General features: G+C 31.8%; 1 protein-coding gene across 1 annotated transcript; it reads left to right on the top strand.

Annotated features, from left to right (window-relative positions):
- The first annotated feature begins 6,968 nt into the window (after positions 1-6,968).
- Positions 6,969-8,093, top strand: LOC128235955 (FMRFamide receptor-like). Its single transcript, XM_052950741.1, has one exon. The coding sequence runs from the start codon at positions 6,969-6,971 to the stop codon at positions 8,028-8,030; it is 1,062 nt and encodes a 353-aa protein (XP_052806701.1). The 3' UTR covers positions 8,031-8,093.
- The last annotated feature ends 3,455 nt before the right edge of the window (positions 8,094-11,548 follow it).

Below are 11,548 nucleotides of genomic sequence, written 5' to 3'. Positions count from 1 at the left end.
CAGTTAAAAGATTGAGGTACTAATATAGGAGAGTAGTACAAGGGTTCGTATTCAATTTTGACTGGACATCAGCGAAATATATACATTCTAATATGTATATAAGCAGATCGCTTGTATCGTTGGAGAAGCATGTTAACGCCACAGGGATTATTGAAATACAAAAAATATTTTGATTTATGTTATGGTGTTCATGTATGTATGCTTTATATATTTTATATAACACAAGCAAATTCGTATCCATTATGTTTGTTAAACATATAATGCAAGCAATCAAGCGAAGGTCAACACAAAGGGATTACTTTGTTTGGCGTCGTCGGCGTTGAACTTTTGCTTTCGATCAATTGCATTTGAATCATTTGTTGAAAAACAAAATCATAATTGATAAGTGCAATAGCCATTTACTGTACAAGATTGCTATTGATTTCGTGATCGGAAGAATATAAGTCCCAGTCTAGACGTCGTTACTAGAAGGTCGGTCGATCGTGATAAGCGACTCATCCAATTAACGTGTTCTAGTTGTAGTTTGTGGTCGTCAATTCATAAATTCATCTTCCATAAATATATAAAGGTTATACGCATGCAAGTCTGATACCTTGTAATACTCTTTTTTTACTTTTATATTTTAATTGGATAAAAAATCTATTGTTGAGTATACATTTGCAATACTCATTTGCAGTAACTTAACAACTTATAATTTATAATATGTGAAGCAAAAATGAAAAAAGTCACAGTGAAAACCATTCAAATTTAATAGGTACGTAAAAGGGTTCTAGTGTGCTTAATCATTGGAACTATTTTCAGTGAACTTCTAGTTCCACCTAGCTATCACATGTTCGTAGACAATTTTCATACCTTTTACGTTTGCGTAAAAAGTGTCGTATTACCTCACAGCTTTTCTTCCGATTTTCCTGCTATTGTCATATATATTGACTAGTGGCGTAAAAGCTTGCAGTGAACTGTTAAAATACTGATTGTTTTTCATTTCGCATTGTCACGCAAAGATGAAGAACGTACTTAACTGCAATGTATATGTGGCGCTCTATCTGGATAGGATTAGTAGATAGTTAACTAGGTTTATTAATTGATGGTTGAAATGTTTAATGGCAGTGATTTTCAGGAACAGTTCAGGTTATTCTTTTCTATATTTCTTTTTTGAATATCCTTTAAAAACCGTAACAATTAATGATGTTTGTACTTATTCGATAAAATTATTGTTGTAATAAAATTATTGTTGTTATAAAAATGATAAATCTGTGGTTAGTAATAATAATAAGAATATTAATAATAATAATAATAATAATAATAATAATAATAATAATAATGATAATAATAATAATTATTATTATTATTAATTACAATAATAATAATAATAATAATAATAATAATAATAATAATAAAATTAATAATAATAGCAATAATCTCATATAACGTCTGTGATGTGATGCAAGTATTTTCGAATGAAAATTATCAATTTTGTTATTTGAAAAAAACGGCAGATAGATTCTCGCTAATGTTTTTTTTGTAAAATACACTATGTATGTGAATGGCGAAATAAAGTGTTACAAATCATAAGGAGTGTTAAAACTAAAATATTTAATGCTTGAACTCTTAAGCAAATCTAGGTATTTGCTCAAATATCGTTTTTGAATACCATAATTTTCATATTTTATCGGCAATATTTTTGTTGTTGCGTAATTGGTTGATTGACATTATCACTTGATGCTATCAATGTATTATTCATATGTTGTGGCGAAGTTATCTACTTTTTTAGTTTATTTTACCTGAACATGCAACACCAATTGATACATTTTAAGACAAGACAATTTTGAGTATGTATTTGTTTCTTCAAGCTTGAAAATCCAATGTGAAAGATGAGCACTAAAGAAAGGTAAAAACACTTTATATACGATCAATTCCCACCAAGTAATGCTTTGTTCGGGAATAATTCCGTGCAAAACGAAGGCGTCGGCGTCGGTGTAATGAATTTATTTAACACTTCCCGGTGTATATGATTAAAATATATATACCGATGTTTAGAAGTAAAGAACGTTTTAATAAAAAACAAACTTAATAAACAATATTTCGCGATATTCGCCACATATGTCAAAATATCGACCTGTTTTATGAATGTCCTCTAAGTGTAGTGTTTGTTAGAAGTTTGTTGAAGTTATTGTTATTTTTTCTATTTTTCTCTTGACCTCGCCGGCGTGTGTTTTGCCCCACTAAAACTTTTTTTTTTAATTCGTTTACGGTTTTTTTCTGCACTTTCGATGTCAAAGAGTAAAACAATGATAAAATAAAACTTTATTTGAAGTGTTTCCAGGTGCATTACCGTAAAAACTATTTAAACCACAAATATTTTAGTAAAAAATGCGACAGATCGCAATAAGTATTTTAAAATTCTTTTAAAATGCAAAGTCTCATTATATGGATATTCTTTTCATACAACTGTAAATAATAATTTAGCATCTCTAATTCAAAATTGGTCCGAGCTAATACTGTACATTTGAATGGCCAAAAGCCCAGAGAACGGACATTGCATTCTTACAAGAAACGCATTTTATAGAAAATATTGAACAAATTATTAAACATGATTTTATGAATTGTGACGGAAATTTGATCAGTAAATGTTGCTCAGTACTAATTAAAAATGAATTACATACTAATATTTTAGACAAAACTTTTGACCCACAAGGCAGATACATAATAGTTAATACAGAGATGCTTGGAAACACATATTCACTTGATTACTTTTACGCACTTAACAACAGAAAATTGAGGAACGATTTTTATTTAAATGTATCAAACATTATTTCTGAGAAAAGCTTAGGAATAAAAAAATATTTAGAGGTGATCATAATGATACTTTGACTATAAATGATCGAATAAGAAAGACAGTGCTAACAAAATGCAACACTGCTAAAATATAACAAATCTTATAAAATTACTTAAACGCTGAAAAGAGATTATATACATGGCGACGTAAAAACGATATAGAAAAAAGCCGAATTGACTATTAACTAATTGACCTGGAGTTGTATTCAATATGCAACTTAAGTAAATCTTTAGGTCATACATCATTGACATCATATACTCTATTTGTCAGTTAATTATAACCAGTAATCCGATTAGCTACATCGTTCTTAGATCCACTTAAGACCAATATTGATTACCACCCATTAACTTAGTCCCTCAAGTATATACTACCGACAAACGACCTGCAATAATACAAATCACAGACATTATGGCTATTTCGCTATAGATCAAAATACCTTACACTCAAGGCCCCTGTTATTGGAAATTTAAAAACTCTCTTCTTGAAAACATCGACTACACAAACATGATAAGGACTCTTCTTACACAAATCATACAACAAAACTTTAATTCTCAAATTAAAGGGACTGAACTCCCTATGATGAAATAGCTGGAAAAAAAGGAAATTGTCGAAAACTGACATAATCTTGGTATCGATGTGTACAATGCATTGAAACTTAGTAACTGAAGTACCACATAGTTTACAATTAATTATTTTTCGCAGTGTTTCGTATTTTTCCATTAAAAAATATTACTGGGTATGTCCACCTCGTATAATTCATTCCTTATGCGTGATTGGCTAGTCGATGTTATCTCGTGATATAAGCGAGTTAGTTGTATAGCTTAATTACATCACCCGTTAAGAGTAAGCTTTCGTAGCTCAAAGGATACGATGCTTGACTGCAATTTTGGCGACACCGGTTTTCGCCACAATTTTTTTTTCTAATTTTGGTAATCTTTTTTAATAATTATGATTTCAACGAGTAAAACATTTTATTAAATAATTTTTTGAGATTCGTTACAGAAAAAACATTTTTTTGGTGCCAGTCTGTTGTATAGTCCCTTTAAGTGGGAAATAATAGAAGTTAATAAATAATAGAACCATTGATTTTTCCAAACAAAATTCGAGGGATCGTCATAATCAGTTGTGTAAATTAGAAAAAGAACTCAAAGACCTTCAGACTTCTCATGACCTTAAGCCCAACGAACCCGTATCTATACCCATCAATGGCATAGAATCAGAAATAAACGAAATATACAAATCCAAGGCGAGAGGTGCACAAAAACGTTCCAGAGTTGAATTTATTGAAAAAGGGAAAACTTATTCGGAACATGTTCAAACCTTGAAAAATAACGACAAAGCAGGAAAGTACTTAATTCAGTGACAATAGGCGAAAATAGATATTTGAAACTCAAGATATATTAAATCTGAAGTAGAATTTTATCAAAATTTATATACGTCAAAATCTGAGAGTAATATAGACTACACACATTACGTTAATAGTATCAACATAGAACACACTTTGGATTATAATATTACAAATATGTGTGAAGAAGAAATAATATATTCAGAAGCAATATCAGCTCTCAATGAGATGAAATATAACAAAAGTCCAGGCCTTGATGGCCTTACTGTAGAGTTTTATAAAGTCTTCTGGCCAACAATTGGACACTTAGTAGTTTCAATTCTTAATGAAGGGTACCGTAAAGGTGGATTATCTTTTACACAAGTTTTATTTCACTGCTTTACAAGAAAGGAGACCCAGATAATCTTGAGAATTGGCGACCTATTGTCTCCTTAATATTGACTACAAACTAGCAGCGAAAATCATGGTAAAACTGCTTCAATACAGATTTGTTTGGAAAAGATGGTGCTGTTTTTTTTAGATTTTAAGAAAGCATTTGACACAGTTGAGTAGCCCTTTATAATGGACATTTTAGCAAAATTTGTTCTTGACATCATTGATTATTTTGGAAAAAATTCGGGATTAAAACTTCAAAGGCACACACGGTCTTTGGAAAGAAGGGAAATCACATTGATATACAATATTAATTTCACATCGAATTATGTTAAATCATTTGGGGTGAATTTTGTAATAATAAAGATGAATGTGTGAACTTGCACTGGAAAGATAAAGTGAAAAATGTAAACAATTAATAAATGCGAGGAAAAGACGAAAACTTACATATTTGGGTAAAATAGCACTCATCAAATCCTTACTATTTCCCAAACTAGTATACCTAGCTCAAAATAGTATTGTAGAAGTGATTGAATTAATAAACTCTATGATTTTCAAATTTCTTTGGAATGGAAATAGAGATAAAATAAAGAGATCAACAATGATTGAAACAAACGTGAAGGTGGACTGGAGATTTTACTTAAGAGAAAATTAAGTAGTAGATCAACCATTTGAATAGTAACATTGATGGGACTTGGAAGATAATTCCATCGGGAAATAATTCTCTATTTTTTCATACGAACGTCGACTCGATGAAATCACTGATGAGATACATACATAAATTACAAAAGAATAACGAAGACTTACTTTCGATTTGGACTCAATTTAAACAGCTTCCTATTTACCATACTGACGTTATTAGACACCATGATATAAGAAAGCAAATAGTATGGGGTAATAAATTTATCAAATGCAACAAAACATCTTTCATTTTAAAACTAGATCGATTCTTATATAGTTTTCGTTAACGACATTCTTTCTAACTCAGGAAAGTTGACACAAACATCATCTTAAGTAAGTTAAACATAACTGGATAGAAGAGATTAATATTCTTAAAAAAGCCTTCCCACATCGTTGGAAAACACGCTTACAACTGACACATCAATGAACACAAAAGTAAATACAAAATTATAACTATCATGTGAAAACATACCTTTTAATGATATGACGAATAAAGACGTTTACCAGATCTACAGTTTTGAAAAGCCCTTTATGCACACTTATTGGAATCAGCGCATACATGAGAATATTCATTGGAAATATTTGGTATTATATCACACATAAATCAGTCGTTGACAACATAGTAAAACAATTTAAAATAATATTACTTCAAAATCTCGTTCCCACCAATTTAAATTTCCTTACTTGGCAGATAAAAGATTCCCCTCTGGGTATCAGTTGTAATGGAGTACGAACATATTTCATACATCGTCCCTGCCTGTCTGTTTTTGGAACATGTTCAAAAAATGTGGTTTTAATAGAACTTTTAAACACATTAAATATATTGTCAAGGAATATAAAATAGACCAAATAGAGTATAATACTGTAAATGTTGTCCTAAGCCAAAAAGCGTACTGTATCTATAAGACATATTCAGTAAGCGAACGAAGATCAGTTTATGTTAATATCTTAAATTATTTGTACTACGATCTAATTGTTTTCCAAAGTCATTATTTAAACAAAAACGTGTCATCTCGTTTTTTGAATGATGTTGTGAAATGTACCTAAGATACTATTCATACGTAATTTCTAGATACGACATGTAAACTATGTATATATATATATATATATATTCATACTTTTTTGTCTGTGTGATTATTTGGAATAAATAAACGGATTGTCATGCTTGGCAATTCCAAAAAAAATACGAATCATTAGCATATAAAGCAACATTCAGAAAGTCACGTAAATGTTCGTAGTAACATTGTGCTCGTTAAATTTAGATTATATTTTCAAATTTGTTGCATTAAATACTATCATTCCGGGAGTTGAAATAAGTAAAAAACTTTAAGAGAAGTCATTTCGATATGCATACAAATAAAAACATTTTCATCACTAAAACAGTATGTGACTTTAACCTTATTTCGACCATTATGCATGAATATAATAAGTATACGATAATTAATACAAGTATATTGTCCGCGAGCGATTCGAGTATCTCTGCCATTTTCGCGACAAGATTGGCGAGTGTTGCCTCTATTCATTTATAGTTCAGTAGTACAAATCCAAGCATTATAGCTTAGCAGCAACTTTCGCATGACTACTTATACTTTGCCTAGAATTATATAGGCTTGAATCCCAAAATGCCTGCCCTTCGTTTTTGTAATAGTATCTTGTTTTTTAAACTGCAGACCAAACATACATTACACACATACAGTTAATTCGAACGATTATTTCTTATAGGGGGCAGGCAACATGACCATCAGCCCTCAACTGCCCGATCCCCAAGAGTCCGATGCATATGAGGAGGACTATGAGACGTTTTATATACGCGCTCGCTTCATCACAGGACTCGTCTTTTACCCGATTATTTGTTTACTCGGAATGACCGGAAACGTCATGTCGATTATCGTGATGTCCCAACGTCAAATGCAATCTTCAACGAACACATATCTCTTAGCGCTCGCCGTGTCTGATCTAATAAAACTGTTTTGTGATTTTCTCTATTTCACAGTGATATTGTTGTTCCAAATTGACACACCGACCGGAAACAAAGCTTACGCATTCCTTTACCCATACGCGCATTACGTTTTCAACGCATCACTGTGCATATCAGCTTGGTTAATAGTGTCTGTTGCAGTAGAACGTTACGTTTACGTTTGCCACCCTACCAAAGTAAAAATATATTGTAGTATCTACAAAGCACGCATTATATCATCGTCAGTTTTAATAATGATGGCAGCTCTTGCAGTACCGTATGCCTTGCGGTATCGGACCACTCAGCGACTAAATAACGCTACAGGACATATCGAGTATGACGTCATTGTGACGGAACTTTGGCAACATGAGTTATTTACAGAGATATACACATGGTTCCAGAATCTCATGCGCTCGATCATTCCACTTGTTCTATTAATCGTTCTTAACACCCTTATTATTAACGGTTTACGACGATGCCGCATATTCCGCTCAAACGCTCCAAAAAAACACCGCATCACAACTATGTTGATCGTAGTTATAATTGTGTTTCTCGTCTGTATTACCCCTGACACAATCATGTCAACTGTCTTCGGATATGGGTATTCTGAGGAGAATTATCTAGCTAGAGGCATTAGAGAAATTACTGACTTGTTGCTCCTCATCAACTCCGCTACCAATTTTGTGATATATTGTATATTTAACACAATCTTTTGGTGCCAGTTTCAACGGATATTTTGTTACACATGTCGACGGCAGTCTGGCATCACAGATACAAGAAACATTGCATTACTAAATATGGGGGTTGCTCGTTCATTGATTCGGCGAAGAAGGGAATAGTTATGAACTCATTTTGATATAAAATCTGATTGTCTTTTTTTAATCGACATTGATAAGGTTAAACGTGGATTATTTTAACAATACTGATTTAAGTTATTTTTTGTTTATTATTACTTGTTTGAATATGATTGCGATTTTAGAAAAAGACAATGATCTTCTTATATTTATTATACATCGTTTCCTCAAAATGAGTTTAAAAGCACGATTTCTAAGTGAATTTAAAATCAGTATTTTTACATTGGATTTGGTGTGTGTATACAAACTGGGATCAATGCCATATATTTGTGTTACAGGCGGTATTTGAATTAGAAGGTATATTCAATGTTCATATCTTCAACAGCTATAAATGTTTTAATCAATAATTATTGCCAGTGTTTTTCAACAAACTAAATGTTGTAAATCTAAGATACGTATCAGTCTCAACGGAATAGTAAAAGCTACTTGTCTCCGTCAATATCAGTGATTTCATAGATCGAGGCGTAAGGTGAAAACGGTGGAAATATGACTACCGTTTGACTGGAAACCCAACAGTAGCACTTTTCGGTTACCGGTAACCTGCCTGAACTTAGTCGTGATGATGTGAATGGTGTTATATCGGAAGCATTCGAATTAGTTGTTTGATTCATTTTGTAAAACCTGTTTCATGGACATATTTACATTTTGATGTGCAACGCCGTGAAGAATGTTACCTAACATGTAAATGATTATTATTCGATTATTTTATGTTTTAACATGTATAATGTATTTTGGTAAAGCATGTATAGCTTCTCTGAACAACGGCAACTTTTAACTTTCAGAAAAATAAAAATGTTTTTTTTTTTAATTGTACTTAATATGTCAGTCCTTTTAAGTGTTTCTAAACATTTAAAGACGTGAATAATGTTATTAAATACATTCTATTTCGTTTAAGTATTTTTACCTCTCTGTCCATTTTGAATGTTATAAATATATTAACATGTAATGTAAAATGAAATGCTAACACTTTATGAAAAACAAAATAAATATATTTTGTGTTATTATCGTATTTATGCTAAATAAATCAACCTGCATGTCCTCTTTTTAGTTATGATATGTAATCATATTATATTAGGGCGTTCTTTTTAATCCGCATTTTGAAAGGCAAGTATATGTGCCGAAGGATTGCACATGTGAGGTGTCAACAAGGATTGCTGGCACCCACGATATACATGATGAAGTACCGGGATATCCAACGATGTTGCTTAAGTTGGAATAAATTATTTCCAGGTTAATGTCTGTAACGTCATCCAATCGATCCACTGCACCAACCGTATATTTCACCTGTTATGACTGTTTTCCTGCTTCAACAATCATTATATTTAACTCTGAAATGAAAAGCCTTTATTTATGTCGTAAGTGTATATTCGCACAAAGGAATTAATGGGATAATGAGAGTACTGTCTCTTAACAACACGATAATAGTTTTAGGCCCTGAATCTTTTATGTTTAAACAATATTTTACGTTAAGTTTCAGTTTTAATATTCAACGTAAGTATATGTAAAATTTAAACTTTTATGACTTGAAACATAAACGGTCTGAGTCAGTTTTAACTTTGTTTGAGATCATTGTTTAAAGCCGTTGTGATTTCTGAAGGGGGGGGGGGGGTTAATAAACGGTATCAAAAATAACATGACAAACCGATATTTTGATGTGTTCTATAGCGCCAAAGATTTCGCACGTCTAGCAATTTACCTAAATATCAGCTCAGTGTAACATTACGAAGCTGACCAGAGGTCGCAAAATATATGCTTTTATAATATTGATCAACATTTGCAGATTAAATAATATATACATTTTAGCGTTTCAATTAGAATGTTTGTATATAGGTACTGATGTCGATCTCAAACGCAAATGTATTTTAAATAGCGAGAATACTGTTATTTCTTTACCTTGATCCTTGTTCAAATAACTTTTTCAGCAAGTTTTGTCATTCACTTTGAAAGTGCCTGAGGGCATAACTTCCAAATTAGGAAAGGAAGGTCTGCCGTTCCATCACTGGTAATTTCTTTATTGATTCTTTTAAGGCAAGGGTTAAATTGTTCTTAAATTGCATAAGCTGACAGCAGTGTAAAATACACATTTAAACACAAAAATCTCCTTAAGGCAAACTTTGCAGACAACACACAAATATTCACCCTTCGAACGTATCAGTTAGGTGACCTCCTTATGAAATAACACAGTGAACTTTAGCACAGATGGTTTCTGCAAGTAAGGATTTATTTATGGCATACAATCCCATTTAATAATGATACATCCTCAGAAACACTTAAATGTTTCCGAGCTTTGTCTAATTTTAATACTCTAATAGCACATCGCAAACAATACATATTTAATGAGAGTGAACCAATTTATATTAGCTCGATTGCAACGAAAACGCTCCCTCTCGTTTCTTACAGGCAATCCATTAATAACCATTAACAATGACACCAGTTTTGATGGCTCATGAGATGTCGAGTCTTAACTGCAATTCAAACTAGCTATAAAGCGGAAACTAGTACTGCTCCAGGTCAGCAATGTTTTTTAATGAAACAAACTTTCCAACAAATGCTTTTTGAATCAAAGCAAATGGTTAGCTTTTATTTTCAAATACTAAGTTAATTCACCGATTTCCGAGGTTGGCCATTTAACAGATAATCGATGTTAAATGAACAAAGTATTTGGCTAGAACTACAAACGTTTAAGAAAGAAAATACCCTCAAATCTTTCGAATAAAAGCGTTTTTCAATGTTGCCATTAGGCTGTAGAGTTTCGCCTAGGATTTGTCCTAAACTCATGAGAGCATAATAGGCAAAATGTGATTCGTACTTAGGCAGGAATATCTATAACAATTGACTGTACAGTTGTTATAATCAAACCGTTTATATTGTATATAAGACATTAAGTTCGTCGTAAGACCTACTTCTAAAAATCAATATTAACGGAAAACTACAGAAACAAGCAAAATAAAAATTTAAACATAAACCCGGTTTTATGGCATTTAAACGCCAAAGACATAGAACATAAAAACAAAAAAAATCACAAACAAGACATATGGAAAAACAGCACAAAACTCCACAAACAGCTATATATATATAAAACTAGGTATGTTTATCAAGGATTGTTAAGTACCGCATTGGAACGGTCAGTAAAATGTAAAATTAAACCTCACTCTTATCCCAACAATCCCAAATAAAGAGAAAAACGCAAAAGGTAAATCTTATCACCACTGACTGTTCGACGAATCCGACATAACAAGGCCAGTTTAATTGATCGTTTATAATTTCTAAGATATGTTGTCTTCGGGGTAAAGTTGTAGACGCTGATGGGCATAGAATCTACATGAGATTTTATTTCCTTTCAATGGAATTGAGGACATACTCGCATTGTTGACTTAATGATGTACAAAGTACATTATCATAATTGCGGCAATCTTCGTGATAAAATACATTTTTATTATGACATGTGTGAAATTCATTGGTAATAAGCTGTGATCACCGATTAACAAGGATATTGTTATTCG

The sequence above is a fragment of the Mya arenaria genome, chromosome 5 (assembly GCF_026914265.1).
Source record: "Mya arenaria isolate MELC-2E11 chromosome 5, ASM2691426v1".
NCBI lineage: Eukaryota > Metazoa > Mollusca > Bivalvia > Myida > Myidae > Mya > Mya arenaria.
Note: the sequence above shows the minus strand (reverse complement) of the source record. Positions and strands in the feature narration are given on the sequence as shown.

Bases quoted from the DNA above. Each gene is read 5' to 3' on its own strand.
- LOC128235955 (XM_052950741.1), top strand. From the start codon at position 6,969: ATGACCATCAGCCCTCAACTGCCCGATCCCCAAGAGTCCGATGCATAT.